The 19,635-nt window shown below is 53.1% G+C and overlaps 1 protein-coding gene across 1 annotated transcript; it reads right to left on the bottom strand.

Moving 5' to 3' along the window:
* Positions 1-1,042: 1,042 nt before the first annotated feature.
* FHAD1 (forkhead associated phosphopeptide binding domain 1) lies at positions 1,043-19,157 on the bottom strand. The gene is given in 31 exon segments (XM_066203082.1): positions 1,043-1,338; positions 1,614-1,779; positions 1,981-2,030; positions 2,033-2,063; positions 2,187-2,407; positions 2,992-3,087; positions 3,419-3,555; positions 3,806-3,941; positions 5,413-5,442; positions 5,786-5,873; positions 6,201-6,360; positions 7,039-7,154; positions 7,539-7,620; positions 8,098-8,323; positions 8,488-8,577; positions 8,771-8,878; positions 9,667-9,804; positions 10,112-10,182; positions 10,496-10,691; positions 11,033-11,185; positions 11,558-11,641; positions 12,028-12,135; positions 12,523-12,615; positions 13,022-13,087; positions 13,788-13,918; positions 14,314-14,437; positions 14,899-15,126; positions 15,377-15,468; positions 16,517-16,784; positions 18,660-18,866; positions 19,062-19,157. Coding segments are annotated over 31 exon segments (3,876 nt in total). The 3' UTR covers positions 1,043-1,254.
* Positions 19,158-19,635: the final 478 nt, after the last annotated feature.

Raw genomic sequence — 19,635 nt, 5'->3', positions numbered from 1 at the left:
ACCAACCCGTGATTCTGTGAATCCATAGGCTCAAAGGAGGGTGCGGGGAGTCTGGTGCACTCACAGCCACTCTTGCCATCTCTATTCATTCCTGACCTAGAGTTTGCCAAGGGTGGCATGGGAAGGACACACTGAGTCATAGAACAGCCCAACACCTCCAGATACACCTGCAGAGGATGCCCACGGCAGCACCTTCAACCCACACAAGCATACAAGGTCATGCCTTGCCCCAGAGTAAACCCAGGCATTCAGACAGGGAAGCATCCAGCTGCATCCAGCACAGGGAGCAGGAAAACCAGGCCACACCAACTACTAGAGCCCCATGGTGGCACTGTCATTGCCACTGTGCACACGTGGGTGCTCTGCATGCCCAGAGACAGTGCAGTCCTGCATCAGCCCGCTGCAGCCCTCTGTCTTGCTTCCAGACCTTTTTTATCCTATTAAAAAATAAAGACAAAAAAAACCCCAGAGGGGCTTTGCTGACATCCAAATTATCCTCAGCTGAAGAGGTCTGCAGAGGACTTGGTGCACGGACTCCTCCGAGCAGTGCCGAGGTGGAGCAGCTGCAGGGAGGATGGCTGGAGCTGCCAGTTGCCTGCAGGGACCCTGTCCCCAAAACAGTGCTGCTCCCCAAAATCCAGGGTCTGCAGGAATCAGTAAGTGAGCCTGTGCCATCACCCCAACCCACCAGCACATCGCTCTCATCTCCCCAGCTTGTCCTCATGCTGCTGCTGTACTGGTGTGGCTGACATAACTCCTCTTCCCCCTTCCCAGGTGGCAGGTTCAGCATTCCTGGGGTATTCCAGGAATTCCAGAATTCTGTACTACATCGTGCCTTATGTTCCAGTTTCCCCATGGCACAGTGGAGATTAGAGGACACAGGAGTTGCAAGGGATATTTCAAGCCATGTTGGCTTCATGTGCTTGAGGCCACATCAGCAAGGACAGGACACATCCCCCACAACTGACTTCACACATCATTGGGCTGTATTTACACGTGTAAATAAACACACACGTGTACACTGGACTATATCCTCCCCACTTTTTCCACTGCCATAAATCCCACCACGCTCAATGGGACATGGACTGTGGGAAAATATTGTACAGTTGCACCAGTGGGCCCAGGAGCTACAGGATACAAACTGGAGCTCCCTGAAATGCACCCACACCTCATGCCACCTCCACCCTACAGAGTCCACAGTGATGACCTGCTTCCACTGCAGACCACCACCTAGTGAAGGTCCCCGTGGTGCTGCTATGAGCTTCCTGACTTGACAGCATCTGCCACGTGCACCTTGGCCTTCGGCTTGCGCAGGCAGAGAGGCTTTGTGGCTCCAGGCTGCAGAACAGAGACAACAGACACAGCATTGACCATGAGCGCTCAGCACGACCTGCTCTTCTCCCTCGCCCTCATACATGGCACAAACCCATGGCAACAGGTGTCTGCATCTCCTCTAGCTTCATCAAGGGATGCTGCCACGATGCTGTGGCTCAGCCTTGGGGGCCAGAGCCTCCAGCCTCCTGAGATGGTCCAACTGACCACTCCGTGGATGGTTCCCAACAGGTGGAGCTGGCTGTTGTACAAAGAGCAGGTGTTGGGTGTTGCCCTCTCACCTTGTGCCGTTTGGCCGCTTGCCGCAGCCTCTTCTCCTGGTCCAGCTGGAGCTGCATCCTCTCCAGAGCCTCTCGCAGCAGAGCCTTCTCTTCTGCCTCCCTGTGGGCTTCATCTTCCAGGTTGGACATATCCTCCTGGCACCTTCGCAGGGAAGCTTGGCTCTGCCTGTGCAAAACAGGAGGGGAGATTCTGTCCGTCTTTTGCCCTTATCAGCCCCCTGACCCTCAGCTGTGCTCTCCCACACCTTCCTTGGTCCTGCTGACGCTGTCCCCCTGCCCCAGCCAGTGCTGCTGCTGTTCTCTTGTCCAGCCACCCGGGACAAGGGAACCTGTCAAGGCTTTCCCGGCTCTGACACTGCTCAACCACGTGAGGCTGCAGAAGGTACCACTGCAGAAAACTGGAAGGACCTTTCCCCACTCCTCTTGACATTTGACTTTTGTGCTGTGGCCCTAGGCACAGACTGGTGCCACACAGACACAGGACCCAGCAGTGTCACATCACTCCTTGCCCCAAGCTCCCTGTCACTTGGCATCCAAGGACCAGGTCTTGTTCAGAACCCTGACTTTCCATACCTGAGCTGTTCCACACTTCCCTCATAATCTTTCAGCATTTTTTCTTTCCTTTCCAGGTGAAGCTGGAGGTTCCTGATCTTTCTGTACAACAGCTCCAGGGCCTTTTTTCTCTGCAGTCCCACTTCTGCCCTTCTCTCCTGAGGAAGATGCTGCAGAGGCTGCATTCCTGACAGCTCCTTCATCTCCACCAGGCTTCCCAGAGCACCGATTACATCAAGGTACTGTGGGAAGAAGAGGGAATGCATTATTTACCAGGTCTGCTACATTCCATCACGCTGCTCAGCCATCTGCTTTCTGTCTGCTCTCCTGAGGAGACGACAGTGTCCCAAGGAAAAGTAGGTTGGCATTCCATTCCCAGCTGCACAGCTTACTGAGTTGGATTGCTTCCTTTTCTAAGATGATTGTTTTCCTTAATGGGTGTTTCCCTGCCTTTTTTGTAGGGAAGAGACCCCCTTGCCCAACCCACCAGCTGTGCTACCCATGGCAGCTCCCTCCATTGCCCCCCAGCCTCTCTGATGCACCATGGCATGTTTTGGGGTCCCAGGATGTCCTGGCAGACACACAGTGTGCTCTGGGCCATAGAATAGTTTAGTTTGGAATGGAAATTCAAAGGTCATTAAACCAACCCCCCTTGCCATGGACAGGGATGTCTTTAACTGGACCACAGAGCAGTTCCTCTTCAAAATTCCTGCGGCATCCTGATGTGACATACTTCTGGAATGTGTTCAAGAAACATCTAAACTCTGCACACACTGGGCATGTACACACACTCTACACATGATTTACACATCTATCCCTGACATACCATCTGCTCACCCAAGTCTGCTGCCTCAGCCATTTCCAAGTTCACTGTGCTGTTGGTGACCCTGAATGAGCCCCCTTTGTGAACATGGTCAGGAACCTGCAGAGACAGGGAAAGACCCATGGAGCCCACTCTGGGCCTGGTTTTTGGTCGAGTGGCCTTTGAGCCTCCCTTTCACCTCATGGGAAACCACCCCAGTACTGCTGAGGTCCCAAGCCTCCCACCCCACTCAGCTCATGGCATCCCTGGTGCTACTCCACAGCACCAGGCAATGTGCAGGTCCTGATGGAGCTGCCACCCTCTGCAGGAGCACTGCCTGCACTCCATGAGGCTGCATCTCCCACCCTGACTTGTGTAGCATCTCTCAAAACCTATTTCTCCCTTTCCCAGGGTGTACTTTCCAAACAAAGTCACAGGCATTACAAACCACACACTGCCTCCCTATCTTGTCAGCCTTCAGTTTTTCTCCCAACACAGGCTCCAGCTCAAGACCTCTTTGTTGGACTATTTTCTCTGCAAAGTCTTTCATCCGGACCACCAGTGGCTCTGAATTGCTCTTCACAGCACCTGGAGGCAAACAAGCAGATGCCAAATTGCTCTCTCCACACAACTTTGAGGCTGCCCAGCTTTCCCAGCCTCACTGTGTGGGTGGGGAGGCCCTGGCACAAGTTGCCCAGAGAAGCTGTGTGGCTGCTTCACGCCTGGAAGTGCCCAAGGCCAGGCTGGATTGGGCTGGGAGCAGCCTGGGACAGTGGCAAGGGGTGGAACAGGATGGTCTTTAAAGTCTCTTCCATAATTCTAGGAGAGCCCTGCTCACCTGAGCACTGTCTCTTGTCCAGCATCTTTACTCTCTCCCGGAGCTCGGCCAAACCTTCCTTTTGGCGCTGGATTGTTTCCTCGTGCCTGAGGCCTCGGCATCTTGCACCAAGCTCAGCCAAGTCTGATGGTGGCTCCTGGAAGAAGACAGGTTCTTGCTCAGACTGCATCTGGCGCAGCACAAGCTCGGTGTAAACACAACCTTACAGCCAGACACTGGGCACTTGGCACAAGAACAAAGCCTGGGGAGCATCTCCATGGATTTGGGGGGGTGTAAGAGACTTGTCAGAGACCTCTTTCCTGCTCTGCTGTGCCATGGTCAGGATAGGAATCCTGCTCTGGAGAGCCAGGAGAGGGCTGGTGCACAGCTCTGAACAGCCATGTTGGCATTTTTCCCTCATCCTTTGCACCACCACAGAGCATTTGCCATCTACACACGAACAGCAGTGCACTTCAGAGACTGTGTCCCTACACAAACTTGGACATTACTCTCTGCATATGCACTGCCCTCTCCCAGCCCCATCTAGATCCCCGCATTATGACAAACATCCAAAAATCTGTGATGGGGCCAGGGCCACAGGGCTGTGCCCTGTGCACAGCTAATGATGGCTGCAGACCCCCAGCTCCAGTCTGGCTTTTGTCACCCCATGTTGTGACGGTTCTGGCTTCTTTTTCTCCACCAAGGTTGAGATTGATACACAGGGATCACAGTTTGTGACTTGGATGTTTATTATTTCTTCTCTGTTTACAGACTCATGAGCCTGTGAGCTTTACCTGGCAAGTTAGAGAAACGAGGTAAAATGGAGCACCTCTAACTCTTTCCGAAGTTATTTCAGTGCTAATTACCCAATAATGAGGTGACACCTACATTATTTATGTTTCTGACCCAATAATGACCACCCAAGGCCTGCAGTGAAGACCTTTTTCACCCAAATACAGAAAACCAACCAAACCCATGAAGAAGGAAGGTGGTGGTGAAGAAGGATTTAGACAACGCCTTAGACAACGCCTAAATCTTCCATATTGCCCCATATATATCACTATATTCTAAAACCTTAAACTTTTTCACTCTGTGAGATCACACAATACCACTCAAACTACACACCCACAACCCCAGTGCTATCATTCAATCTCAGAAGCCTGTTCCAAGGCTTCAAGTCAAACGTGGTTCTTGCTCGAGGGTCAGCACCTTTTAGCACAGAAAGGCTGAAATTTTCAGCCTCCAGGGTTCCAACAGGACGTCTCTGCCCATCCCACTCCTAAATGGCACCCCCAGCACCGGGATCTTCCTCTCCCCATCGCAGTGTGTGGAACAGCACGGGCAGTACCTCCCGCCCACCCATCAGCTGGCTGTGAGTCACTGCCTGGCCCCCGCAGCCAGCCGGCCTCGCTGCCACGCTGCTGGCTGCCACCATCGCTGTACAGAATGTACAATTCCTGCAGTCCCTCCATCTGCTGCTGCCACCACCTGCGAGTTCTTCCCTTTTCCAGCCTCGGGAAAATCAAATAGGGACTTGGCACAGGAGGATGAAGAGCGTTTCTTCCTGTCCTGTGCAACAAGCTGCCCTTACTTCTGCGTGTACAACCCTAGAACTGGTTCTGCATTACCTGCACAGCCGGCGTCCACAGCTCGGCAAGCTGGGAAAAGGAAGGAATGCTTGCATGTTGCTGTTCCCTCTAATTGGCAATTAACGCAGCCATTAGCAGGCACAGCACTTGGTGGTTCCGAAGTGCTGTGCAAACATCAGCTCATTAACCAGCCGCAGCCTGGTGGGGGCTGTGGGCTCCCCGGATCAGAGGCAGCACGGGCAGCCCTGGCTCGGGAGGGGTGCCCAGCCATCCCACCCTCGGGGCAGCGGGGAGCAGCTCCAAGCTTGGCTTTCACTGTGATGCTGAGAAACACGCTGTGCCCTCAGTGCTCTTGGCAAACCCACACCTCGGTGCTCTCCATGAGGATTCACCCTTTGGGGGCTTCACCCACCTGCACTGGTGTCCTGGCAGCATCCTCTGGGTTCTCCAGTGTTTGTTGGGAAGCATCCCTCAGCACTTGGCAGGGTGTTTGGGCTTGGCTGTGTGAAGAGACAAGATGTTGTGGGATCCCATGATGGATGAAGGTGACCCAAACAGCTTGTGGAGAGCAGCACCCTGGGCACCCACCGATGACTACCACGGCGTGGGTGGGAACACTCGCTTAGATACAAGTGCCTGAGTTACACATCTACTGGCATGAGCTCCCCTAAACCCCCATTTCGGTTCCTGTGTCGTGGATTCAGAGCCGAGCTCCATCCTGATGCTCTCACACGTGCCTTATGCTCTGGGGAGAACCCTAAACACCTTCAGCTGCTGGGGACACACAGAGTGGCATCTGTGAAGCCTTGGGTTATGTCAGGATGTACCTCAACTCTTCAGCTGCTGCTTTCAGGGCCCGATCCTTCTCCTCCACAAGGCTGGACATCTCGGATAGCTTCTCCCTGAGCTGGTTCACTTCCCGCTCCCGGTGTTTCAGCTGCCTCTGGCTGTGCTCCAGCTCCACCTTCTGCTCTTCACTCAGCTCCCCTAAGCACAGAACAGGCTCGTGGGATGCTGGCTGACTCACCACCCAGTCCTGGGGGATCTGCAGCTGGTGCACCCTCATGGAAGCAACAGTGGGGCTCATCCCTGCAGAGCCCTGCCCTGCCCGTAACAGCTGCCCTGAGATCCTGGGCCATGCCAACAGGACATCCTGGTTTACTAAATCCCAGTCTCTTTGTGGAGGTATAAACCAGGGCAATTCCTTGCTGCGGCAATTTCCCTTCAGATTGAAGGAGGACAGGTCACCAGCATTTTCTGACTTGCATCTTTTGACTCCACACAATCCTCATGGGCTCTGTCCCCATGTTCTCAGCCCAGCCCATGGAGAAATCCCACCAAGGCTCTCCCAGTCCACTGGCTTGGAACATCTTCAGCTCCAAGAAGTTCATCAGTGTGATTTTGAGCTCAGTTTTGTCTACCTGCTCTCCCCCTGATTACTCTGCTCTCTCATTGTCACTTGCTCATCCTCGGCCATTACTTAGCCAAGGATGGGGAGAAATTCACCTTCCCAAAGGGAACAGACTGCCTGCTCTGCCCCCAGCAGGACAAAGCACTGCCTCAGAACGGTGACATCAATTTCCTGTGATCTGTGTGCACCCTCTACACCATCACTGCTTGGAGGAGGATGGGGACAATGACAGCCACACGGTGCACATCACCCACCTCTCATGTCCGACATCCTGGCTCTGGTTTCTGACAGCTCCCTGCTGAGCCTGCTGATCACTGCCTTCTTCTCCAGGAGCGTGGCCTGCGCAACTGCCAGCTCCTTCTGCAGCTTCCTGGGAAAGATCAGTGCAAATCTCAGAGCCATTGGGAAACCTCATGGCAGGGAGTCCATGCCCACCTTCCTGTGCTGCATTCCTGTTAATACACACATTCCTTTTTTAGCTGACTTTTGGTCCCCTGGGGTCACCCTGTGGAGTGGCCACACCACTTGCTCTTACCTGGAGCCATCCAAATGGCATGGCAGATCCTCACATGCTATTTGGCATCACTTTGATGCTCTCTGCCCTTAGGATCACTTCAGCCTAGCAAAGGGACTCAAGTTCTATCCCAGACTAAAAAGACCTTGGGACAAGTGGTGTTGGACTTCCTTAGGCTCTCCCAAGTTGTCCCTGCCCTTCTCCAAGCTTCTCTGATCACCTTCAGTGAGTGCTGCTCACCCCGGACAAACATGAGACTCCATGGCAGGACAAATCTCCAGCCAAGCTCCTGATGCTGACCTGTGGGCATCACACTGAAGTCCTAGAGGACACAAGCAAAAAAGGCCAATTACTTCTTTGTAACACTTACACGCTTGTTGCTTCTGCTACACAAATCATTTCCTTCATGTGGCAGCTCTGAGGGCTGAGGACAGTCTCTCTGGGAAACCCATGCCCCTGAGAGCCCAGTTCCGAGGCCAGCTGGACAATTCTTGACATCCAGCCTTGCCTGGGATTGCTTCTGTCTCAGAACAGCCCAAAGCATGTCAGTCTTGTCACTTTAGAGGGCAAAGAGCCCTTCTCCAGTGGCAAAGCCCTGTCTGTTCTCCAAAACTTCCAAACAATGAAACAGCTTCTACACGGTCTCACAGAGCTTGTCCTGCAGGTGGAAAAACCTTCATTCAACATCCTCCCAATGTTTTCTGTAGCAGCAAATTCACTGTTCCATCTCGACACACTGCGTTTCATATTAACCCAGCCAGATCCTGGTACAGATGCATCCCATACAACCCTTCCCTACCTTCCATTTTTTCCACAAGTGCTGCCTTTTCCTCCTCCAGCACCTTCTGCTGCTGAGTGGCCTCTAGCAGCCTGTCCTCTAAAGCCACGATGGTCAGGGAATGCTGCTTGCTTTGCTCCTTATATCCTGCAACTTCTTCTTGCAGTTTCTGCCTCTGTAACTCATTTTCCTCCTGGACAGCCCTGAGCTGTTGGTCCTGCTGCAGCACCTGCTGCTGTAACACCGCCTGGGAAACAAGACGTGGGAGCTCGGTTGGAAGTGCTGGGGGTTCACCATGGGCATCATCTCTCCTGGATGGTGGTCACAAGAATGAAGGGAAGGATTTCAGGGATGGGGGAAGCCTTCTTCGCCAGCACTGCATCCTCCACCTGCACGGGTCAGGGCAAGTACCTCTTGTGCAGTGATTTTCTTCAGCTCGTGCAAAGCTTCTCTCAGTTTTCCCTCTGTCAGCTCCTGCTCCTCTGCCTTCTTTGCTGTTGCCTACCAGAGGAAATTAGCAGTAATTAGGTTAGCCAGGAATCCACCTTTCTTTCTGCAGAGCTCCTCTCTGGGTATGTGGGGAGGGGGAACCCCTCTGCCCACTGATCTGAGCCCCTGGAGCACCACACTACAGCACACTTTCCCTTTTCTTCATTCCAAGAGTGAGCTGTTCTGCTTCACCTCCCATGCTCACCTCAGCCATGCTTCTTAGGTGGCTTTCCAACTCTTGGATCTTCTTCTGTTCTTCCTCCACAGATTTCTTGCACTTGTCCTTCTCCTCAGTGACAGCACTTTCCAGAATCTGTGAATCAACAGTCAACAGATTCACTTCAGGAAAAAAAGACCTCACCTCCAAGGAGGAAAGCAGCAGGAAGAGTCATTGCTCCAGAGCAGGTGATGTGAGCAAATCTTGGCAGGACATGAGATAAATCAGTGAGAGAGAGGATGGGAACACCTGGGGAGGAGCGTGGCTGAGAGACTGGGTAGGAGATGCTTGGCTGCTCCTTGCCTGAATCCTTAGAAAACTGAACACCACAAAACCACCATTCCCAAGGTGCCAGACACAGAAGCAGACTGGAAGCTGTCCTACGAGGCCACCATGATCACAACACACACATGGCAAAAGACCCTTTCACACCCTGACTGACACTGCATCCCACACCAGAGACACTGGCCTGGGCTTCCCTGGGACTGAGGGGACTGCTGCCCCCTGCTCCACAGGGATATCCTTTTCCAGCCAAAAAGGAGCCAAGGGGAGCCCAGCATGGGGAGGGAGGAGAGAAGGCTTGAGAGGAAGCAATGCAGTGTTTCCTTAAGCTCCTGGATCATGAAGCTCCTTGCTTTCCCCTTTCTCCCAGTGACTGACTGGCAGCCGTGCATCCTGATGTTACCTGCAGGTGCTTCCCAGTTCCACCGTGGATACTTTTGGGGGTTTACATCACTTGGATCCCCATGGGAGGATATCTAGTCCCGTGGGACTGCACTCAGTTCAGAGCTACTTGTTCCTCCTCTTGTTATCCAACATTCTTACAGACATTCATTCTTCCTGCATAACATTCTTCTTCTGAAATATCAACCATGTCACTGTACCTCTTTGCTCTCCTTGTCCTTTTCCAGGATAATTTGCTGGATTTTTATCTGTAAGTCTTGCTCGTGTTTTGCTTCCAGCTCCTTTGTGTGCTCCTGCAGCAGCTCTGCCTGCAGCTCCTGGAGCTTCTCTAATTGCTCCTACAGGGAGACACGGAGGTATTAAAGGAAGTGTGTCAGCAGCAGGGCAGGAAAAAAAAAACAACCTCCTGTGTACATTCACTCACAAAAAATTCACAAAAGAGATCTCCTCTCCATCCTTGCTGCATTAGGGATATGGACACACTGACAGTGTCTCCCTTACCTTACATTTCCTGTAGACTCAGGGATCTCAGCTACTGCACATCCCCAGTCCAGGTGCCACACTGGCTTGCTTGGGATTGCCATCATATTTGTCCATAGAAAGAGTCCAAATCCACCTAGTTTATGTGCATAAATATTTCTGTACCTGCAACATCTGATTCCTCTGTGCCATCTCCTGACTCTTTTCCGAGAAGCTCCTGAGAGTGGCCAGCAGCCCTGCAAAAGTCAATGGAGCCTCACTGTGTGGGGTGCTCACACACCTATTATGGATATCTGGGAAAATTTCTCCATGAAAAGGACAGTTAGGTACTGGAATAGGCCACCATCCCTGGAAGTGTGAGGCTGTGGCACTTGGGAACAGGGCTGGCTAAATGGCTGGACTCAGTGACCTTGGAGGTATTTTCCAGCCTTAAAATTTCCACTATTCTGTGATTTTCTCCCCAAGGAGCAGCTCATGCTGGACTTTCTCCTCTACATCTGTCTTGCCAGGACATCCCACCTTCCCAGAGATGCCCATGAGGACACAGACCTTTGCCAGAGGTGCACAGATCCATCCCCGCACTGTCCAGGAGCTGCTCTGCACCCTCCAGCCAGGCCAGGGGACCACGTGCCACGTCCACCACTGCTGTCCTGATGGCCGAGACAGAGGGATCCAGGCACAACACCTCCAGCTGCCCAAGCTCCCCTCGCAGGCTGGTGCTGCTGCAGGGGCTCCTCAGGCAAGCCTGGAACAAATGGAACCAGGCTGGAACAAGCCAGTCTCCAGTGTCAGTGGCCTTCAGGGACTGGCAAATGACACAACATTTCTAAACATCTCAGGCCAGGTTGGATGGGGCTTGGAGCAACCTGGTCCAGTGGAAAGTGTCTCTGTCCATGGCAGGGGGTGGAACAGGATGGGCTCTATGGAGAATCTGTGAAAAACTCCTGGGAACAACCACATGAACACTTAGGGATGACGCTTTGTTTCAGGGTTGTATCTTTATTCTGACCTTTCCCCAGGTCAACAAAACACCCTGTGCCACTGTCTCTCAGCTGTCACTTGGTCCTCAGTATTTAAAGGGCTGACCTGGAGCTTCTGCAGGGAGTTCTTGAACACCTCCATGTCTGCAGACACCTCCTTCTCCTTTGCGAGCCTGGAGCTTAATTCCTTCTGCAGACTCTTCTCTCTCTCATGACTTTGTTGGTTCTCATCAGAGATCTGCCTGACCTTCTCTATCACCTGGTAAAAGTGGGTGAAGAAAGAGGAGGATAAGGCTCATACTGTTTTCCAGCTGAGGGGCCAGGGATGGTCTCAGAGAGCAACTGCTGAGACTTGCTGCAAACTGGCAGCCACATCAGACTCTCGGGCTTGTTGTAAACCACTGACTCCCCCCAAGTTTTGGGAAACAAAAAGGACCGTGTCCCCTTTACACCATGGAGCAGTGGCATTAACCTGGGACAGCCATAGCACAAACCCTCATCTGGAGAAGCCTGGATGCTGCAGCCCTACTGCACTTGGAGCAGGCACCACGGCCGTTCTGCAGCAGTGGCCTTGAGCCACTCGGGGCTTTGCAGGCTCCAAACATCTCTGTGAGCTGATGTCCAAACTCACCTGCTGCTCTGTTACAGGCTTCCCTGTGCTGCCAGCTGCTGATGGAGAACAGACTTGCATCACTTGGGTCTTGAAGGACTCCAGCTGCAGCAGGGATCAATGCATGGAAACAAACACCACCAACCATTGATAGCCGCTCTGCTGATCACTGATGATCAATATCTAGTTAATAGTAGGATGTTATCTGCAAAGGGCTTCCCCTGCACAGAGCAGCATTACCCAGGCACTGAGGGAGGTTGCTGTGGCTCCTGGACAACATAACTAAGATTACAGATTCCTTTTCTGTATCCTGTTAAACTGCTCCATTGCCCATGCTGCCCACACAAATTCTGAGGATACTTCACCCAGTGACAAGTCCCGTGCCAGGGTTTGGTGCTCAGGACTCTGAGTTTCTGTTTCCCCATGGGAAGCTGTATCCCTGTGCTGCCCATGGCCCCAGTGGTGATGTTGGCATCCCTGCCATTCCCTACCTGCTCCCCAGCTCTCTGCAGGTCAGAGCGCAGCAGGCGCTCCCTGTGCCCCATCTCCTGCAGCTGCTCTGCCTGCTGGGAATGGGCTGCCTTCAGCTCCTCCTCCACCTGCAACGAGAGCTTTGGCATTTCAGAGTGACATCCAAAACCATGCCATGGGCATTTCAGCCACTGTTCCCATCAGAGGAGTCCAAATGTGCCTTTGGAATACCAGGAGGCAGACAGCAATCCTGTTGCAGAGAGTGGGGTTGCAGCATTGATGCTTCACGGCACTTTTTGTCTGGGTTTGGTCCTTGGGATATTGTCCACCATGACACTCACATCAGGGGACTCTGCCATCTTTTTTTCTTCTTCCATCAGGGTCCATGTTAGAGCTCAGGACAGCTGGATGCCCTGCCCATCCAGCTTGTGCTCCCAGGGATTGCTGGTCCCTGTCCCACCCCTCTGGGATGCTGGGACCTGCCCTCTGTGTGTCCCCTGCAGCCAAAGGCATACCTTGGCTTTCTCAGCCAGTTGCTTTTGGACACTCTCATGCTTCTGGATCTCCCTCTGCAGCTCCTGCAGGTCCCGCTCCAGCTCCTCGATGCGCTGCAAGAGCCCGGGGAGGGCAGGGATCTCACCAGGGCAGCTGGGCATTGCCCCCCTGGATGACCTCCACTGATCAGCAAGACTTTCTCCCCATCTAACTCACTTTGTTTACCCTGGAATTCTCTTCTAACCCATATTTACTGTGGTTGTATCAGCTTACAAGTGGAATTCAATCTGATTTCTGATCACATTCCCCCCAAGCTCCCTCTCACCCGCCCTCCCCTTCACGCTGTAACCCAGCATTACAGATCCAACAGAATTTGCACTGCCCCAGATCTTATGCCCATTATGTGCCTTTCAGGACAGGAGCTGAGTTCCAAACAACTCCCTTACAATGCCCAGTTAATCATCCCCTAGCTGACGCCTTCCTGCAGCCACTGCTTACCCCAAATGACTTTTGACTCACATTTCTGCAGGAGATTAGTTCTTGCTCTCCGAATTCACAATTTGTTCCTTCTTTAGTTCTTGAGCACTAGAAGGAATGGCAACCAAGGAAAATAACCATCAGGGCAGTGATACCATCACTCCTGCTGTGATCGGGACACTGGAACAGGCTGCCCAGGGCAGTGGTTGAGTCACCACCCTTACAGGGATTTAAAAGACACTTGGGGACATGGTTTAGTGGTGGCCTTGGTGGTGCTGGGCTAATGGCTGGACTCAGTGATCTTACAGGTCATTTCCAACCTCAGCAATTCCAGGATTCCCAGTCAATCCTTGTGATCTCCTGGCACATTGCAGCCAACACAGCCTCAGCCCTTATCATGCTCCCAGTGCAGCTCTGCCAGTTGAGGAGCTGCACATGCAGAGGAACAACCTGCTGCACAAGCCACTTTCTTTAAGGGCAAATCCAGGCTGGGCCACAGGGAGCCCCACAGCTCAGTGACAGGGTTTCCATGGCACCTTGGCAGGAATATTTTGTGTGTACAAACAGCTGCTGTGCTCACAGGAGTCCGGGGCACATGGTACCTGATGCAGAGCAAGGAGGGATATCCAGCTGGGGAAGGAGATCCTGATCCACGGGCATTATGGCACACCCTGACATGGTCATGGGACCATCACCACGATATCCCAGTGATACAACTGCTACCATCCTCTGACCTGCTTTCCCACCTTAATCCCCATGTCAGACAGGGGGGTCATACATTATTGAGCCTCTCATTAGTGCTGCCAACCTTGGTTGAAACCACAGCCAGCTGATTGTCCTTCTCTCGATTTTCCTTATTCAGTTTTTCAGTCTCTTGCTGGAGTTGCTGGATTTTCTGCTCCTTTTGCAGGAGTTCCCTTTGCATGTTGCTCACCAGACCTGAGGAAAACAACTCTGAGAGGTGAGAGGTCATCCAGGCGTGACATTTAGACAGGATATTGGGAAGAAAATCTCCCCTGTGAGGGTGGGGAGGTTCTGGCACAGGGTGCCCAGAGAAGCTGTGGCTGCCCCTGGATCCCTGGAAGTGTCCAAGGCCAGGCCGGATGGGGCTTGGAGCAGCCTGAGATAGTGGAAGGTGTCCCTGCCCATGGCAGAGGGTGAAATGAGGTGGCCTTTAGGGTCCCTGCCCACCCAAACCATTCTGTGATTTGATGATTTCTACAAGCCACTAGGAATAATTTGTTGCCTGTACAGTTTGGCCAATGCTTGCTCCTTACCCAGAGCCAGTCCCCAACTTCTTCATGTGCTGACTCAGAGCTCCAGGGATACAATACCTGCAGTCAAAGCCTGGTCCCTCTTCAACTTCTCACTTTCTCTGCGCAGCCTCCCAATCTCCAGGTCCCTTTTGTGGAGGGAATGGCTGAAAACCTGGTTCGAGCCTTTCTGCAGGTCACTGATCTGCAAAACACAGATTTACCTGTGTTCCTCACCAGAACCTTCACTGACTAGTACAGTCCCTTCAGAGAGGGTCACCTGGCACTTCTGGTTTGGTGGGAATGTTCTTTAGTATCTTCAAATACCACCTTTAAATGTGTTCTGGCTGTTCCTGCTGAAATCCTAATGCTGGGAAGGGAAGGGAAGGGAAGGGAAGGGAAGGGAAGGGAAGGGAAGGGAAGGGAAGGGAAGGGAAGGGAAGGGAAGGGAAGGGAAGGGAAGGGAAGGGAAGGGAAGGGAAGGGAAGGGAAGGGAAGGGAAGGGAAGGGAAGGGAAGGGAAGGGAAGGGAAGGGAAGGGCCTCCCTTATTTCTCTTGACTTCAGACACACAAGCTGCTCCCGCCCAAACGTGGGTGTTCCACCACAAACACACCTGTACCTGGGAGGTGTTTTTCCTGCTTGGTGCCAATCAAAGCCTCCAGTACCTGTTCCCTCAGGGCTCTGATCTCCTCTGTTTGGGCTCCCAGCTCTCTGTTGAAGGTGAGCAGCTTCTGGGTCAGGTCAACCTCATTCCTCACTGCTGCCTGGGCCAGTTTCTTTGCCATGGCTGTGATCTCCTCCTGTAGGTCTCTTATCACCACATCCTTTCCCTTTAACTCTGTTTCCAAACCTGAAAGGTGACCCATTTCCTTCTCCAGTAGCTTCTCACCCTGCTGGCAGATTCAGGTGCCACTGGTCAGTCTGCAGCCACAGAAACTCCAGACCACCTGCCCAGGGGTACCAACCCATGGCCATCAGCAAGGGACCTGCTGTCCCCAGCTTCCCACGCCCTCCTGCCACCCACTGTCCCCACTTTGGTGGCAGCCCCCACACCCTGCTGGGACACAGACATTTGGCAGGATTCACCTGCTCTGCCAAGGCCCAGGACAGGGATGACATTCCTCACTCCCTCTCCAGCATTACCTTCTCCTGCAGGAGGAGATCCACCCTGTCAGTCCCTGGGCAAGGGGCTCCCCCCACACCGCTTGCACCATCACCAGAGAAGCTGGCTGAGACTGGAACAAAGCAGATTATCAGCAGGAGAGGTGGATGCAAGCAGCAGAAATGCTCCCTGCAGCATTCTTTTCCCTTGTCCCAAAACTACTCCAAGGCAGTGGCCACTGTTCAGGGCATGAGCTCACTTCACAGCCAGCAGAAAAAAACCAAAACCAAGACACTTAGAGTGCGAACAGTCTGCACAGAAGAGAGAGTTAATTCACCTCTGGGAACCAAAACAGCCTCAAAGCAGCAGAGACACAGCAGAGAGATGCTGCCCTTATTTTTCAGCACCCCCCAGCCTCTCAGAAAGCTGTCTTCCCACATGGGAATAGCTCTGCTCGCTGCCATTAGGGCATGGAGATCCTTTGGGCTGTTCCCCAAAAAAAGGAGTTTGTGCTACCCTGGCTGTGTCTGTTCCTCCCTTTGGCCTTGCTGCAGTTTTCCAGTTCAGCACTGGGGACTGCAGGGTGCTGCCTCCACTCTGCACTTTGGCACCTCACTGCTGACTTCGTGTTGCTTATGACTGCTCAAAAAACCCAACCCCACAGCAGGAAAACCACTGCACTGTGCACCAGGCCACAACATTCATGGTAAATGTCACGTTCTCCAGCTGTGCTGCTCACCCAAACCCTCACCTCTGCCCTGCTCTATCACATACTTTATTTTCAGAGGTGCATCAGATATAAATCTATCTTAAAGTGCCTTCACTCGAGGCAGCCACTTTTAAAGAGGAAAAAACCCCACTTCACACAGGAAATAGGTGCAGAAGTTAGTGGTGCAGATAAAGTCAGTCATGGCCTTCCTGGGTCCCACACCAGGAAAAAGGAGGAGGAAATGTCCCTCTGCAAGGGCAACAGCATTCCCCTTGGGATGTCACACCTCATTACTTCAGACCCAAACCCCACCCAGGACCACACAGGGATATTGATCAGCTCCAGGAGACAATGACTAGCACCCAGCTGCTCAAAGCTTGTCACTTTTCTGCTCCTATCAACTCTGCTCAACACTGAGTGGCTCTGTGAGGACACCAGGACACAAATGGCTGGTTCTGGCACCATGGAGTACCTGGCCTCAGGGCAGAGGTCCTGCTGAAGGTGTGCAGAGAGGTGGCACTGGCTGTGCTCCTGTCCCGGGCACTCGCAGGTCGCCTCGGCAGCAGATGGGGAGCACGGCTGGGGGTTCTGGGGGCTCCCCTGCCCAGGGAGTCGGGGGGAAGCTGCCACTGCAGCGAGGGCAGGCACAGAGGAGATGCAGGAGTCGGGGCTTTGGGCTCTGCAACCACCTGGAGCTGCCCACTCCACCCTACGCGACGTTTCAAGGGAGGACAGGACATCTACAGTGGGAAAACACCGTGTTATCTGCAAGATTTTAGGAAACATTTTAGCCCTGGATTCATGTGCACTGTGTTGTGGAAAACCCAGGTAGAGATCTCAGCAGAAGCACAACTTCAGTTTTTTCCCATTTCCATTACTCAACTCTCAGACTTCAATCAGGGCATGATTGAAATCTGCTGAAACAAAAGGAAATTATTGGGGTTTTCTACTTTTTGAGCTTTTCCCTCTCCACCTGACTGCCCTAATTCTGCCCATCATTTGCACAATCCAGCAGCACTCCTTTCACAGCTCTCCTGGCTCATACATGGTCCCATCCCATTGTTCCTCCCAGAGAAACCAAAGCCTCTCATTGTTCTCCTGTCTTCCCATCAGCTGTGCCTGTCAGACTGGGAATTAGCACACTGTCTGCTGTTCTCCTGATGAGCAGAGCTCTCCAGGACAGTGGGGACAAGCCACCACCAAGGTCTCAGTTACAAGGGCTGCATTAAACATCTGCCAGCGTGGGGTTGGGCCTGGGTGTGGGTTCTTCAAGATCTGGCTGTTAACAGAGCCCCAGACCCCAGTGCAGGCTCCCTCTGCTAGTCCAGCACCTTCCCTTCTCCCGGGGCACATCCCAGCCCTGCTGCTTTTGCTCATGCTGCTCCCCACGGTGCTGGCTCACGGCAGGATTGCACAAAATCCTTGCAGTGTCCCTATCTGGGCACGGCAGGATGTGATTCCCAGCCGGGTGCTGCTCCTCTGTACAACAAGTTCCTCTAAGACTCGAGAGGAGTGATCCCTCCCCTTGTCAGACGCTCCAGAGCCGAGGTGGTTCCCTCCCCGCAGGCAGCAGGGTCAGGCTTCAAAGCTGCTCCTTCAAAGGAGGATCACAGGGAGAGGAAAAGGCGCCCCATGGCCAGGCTCTGCATGGCTGTGTGCACCCTGCCTTTGGGAATTCAAAAGCTCACTGCTCCAGCAGGATCTAGCTTTACCTAGGATTCTTCAAGAGCCAAAATAATAAAAATACTAATGGCAATTCTCAGTTCCTCTATGTTTTATTCGAAACCCAGCTTCTCTCTTGTTAACTGGCTTGGGAGGAAACATTAAATGCAATTAGAGGAAAAGGACATTTTCCAGATCTTTGCTAATGCATCTCCGTCCCATGCTTTTCCATTTTCCTGTCGAACTGCCTGAATTTCTTCAGCAGAGGGAGCTCCAGCTTTTCATTTCTTCCTCCCCCGTGAAGGAAAGATGTGTGCTACTGTCTTTACAAATAATTTGATGGGTGAAGGTATGGGCGTTAACATCTTTGAAATGGGTCTCAATGTCTCTACGGACTTTGGGCAGCAGGTTCGTTGCAGAGCCCACACAGTTTGGCTCCTGAGATAGACAAGTGTCTGCACAAGGCTGAACTTCTGAACTTTGGGGTAAAACAGTAGGTTCAAGGGGAGGATATGTGGTAGGTAGTTCGGGAAGGCTGTACCTTCCGGGTACCTCAGCAATGGGGAAAGGAAGGGGTCATCATGTGGCTGGGAGTTGGAATGAAAAGAGGTTGCACCCTCTGAAACCCCGAGAGAGAAAACCCCACGGGCATGTGCCTCAGTGGACTCTCTCTCTTTATTTGAATAAAGATGAAGGACTCCTCTGTCTTCTTTTTGGACATAAACCTCTGGTGTTTATAGATTTTCCTGACACCCGCCTTTAGCACCTTTCCTCAGGATCTCCCAGATGAGCCGGGAGCGAGTTTCTGCTCCTGGAGCCTTCCCTGGGCAGCAGCACTCACCCACCCACCTTCTCCCCATGGACATCCCCATCCACCCTTGCCTGGGCATCCCTCCATGGCCCACAGCATCCACCCTTATCTGGGCACCTTTCCCGGGCATCCCCACCCCTACCTGGGCAGCCCCATCCACCACCAGCTCGAAGGACGCTCCCGCGGTGCCGAAGCTCAGGATATCCCCCGGCCTCACCCTGACGGCGGCGTTTTGGACCTGGCAGCTGTTGACAAAGGTGCCGTGGGGAGAGTTGAAGTCCTGCAGGATGAAGCTGTTGTCCGAGGCGGAGAACTCGAGGGCTGCGTGACGATCTGCTACACCTGCACACTGGGAGCAGGCGAGGGACAGGCAGGGAACGCTGCTGGAGGTGGCTCCAGGTTCGTCCCTGCTTTGCCAAACCCCTTTTCTGGTCATCAATCCCGGCACAAACTGGCACCTCCACACTTTGCACGGAGGCCTCCAGCACATCCTCTTCCCTCCACCGTCCACCCGTTTTAGGACGCTCAGCGGCCTCGGCCCTACCTGCAGCACGATGTCGGCCCCTCTGTGGCTCCCGATGGTCGTGGTGTTGGATTTCAGCTGGAAAAACCCCTCCGAGCTCTTTAGGAACGCTCGCATTGCCCAACTCCCCCACTTGCAAGGCTTGCACCAAACAGTGAAATCCTCAGTCAGTAATTTCTCCCCCGGCAACACTCAACCTGAGCCACGAGCAGCTTTACCAGCTCAAACACAAAAAACTGTACCAAATGACCCCACAAGCGGCTGTGTCCCAGCTGGCAGTGTGGCTGCAGTAGCCTTGGAAACCTCGGCCACGCTGGAGCCTGCTGCTGCCTGTCTGGGTGAGTTTTTCCTCTTCGGTTTGTTTAGGGTTTTTTTTCCCCCCCCTTCTTTTTCCAAGCAACTGTCCCGGCAGCACAACACAGCTCCGTGCTGGCGTGGCCACAGCGATCCCATCAGCTGGGGACACACGTGAGAATGTGGATCCCAAACCTCACAGGAGCTGTGCCACCTGCCTGGGCTGCCAAAGAACCTTTCTGCCCTCATTTTACTTATTTTTTATTTCATATCATGCTCACACACAAACAGAAACAGGTCT

The sequence above is a fragment of the Chamaea fasciata genome, unplaced genomic scaffold (assembly GCF_029207755.1).
Source record: "Chamaea fasciata isolate MVZ Bird 193981 ecotype frontalis unplaced genomic scaffold, bChaFas1.0.hap1 SCAF_23, whole genome shotgun sequence".
Taxonomy (NCBI): domain Eukaryota; kingdom Metazoa; phylum Chordata; class Aves; order Passeriformes; family Sylviidae; genus Chamaea; species Chamaea fasciata.
This window is presented reverse-complemented; position numbering and strand designations above follow the sequence as displayed.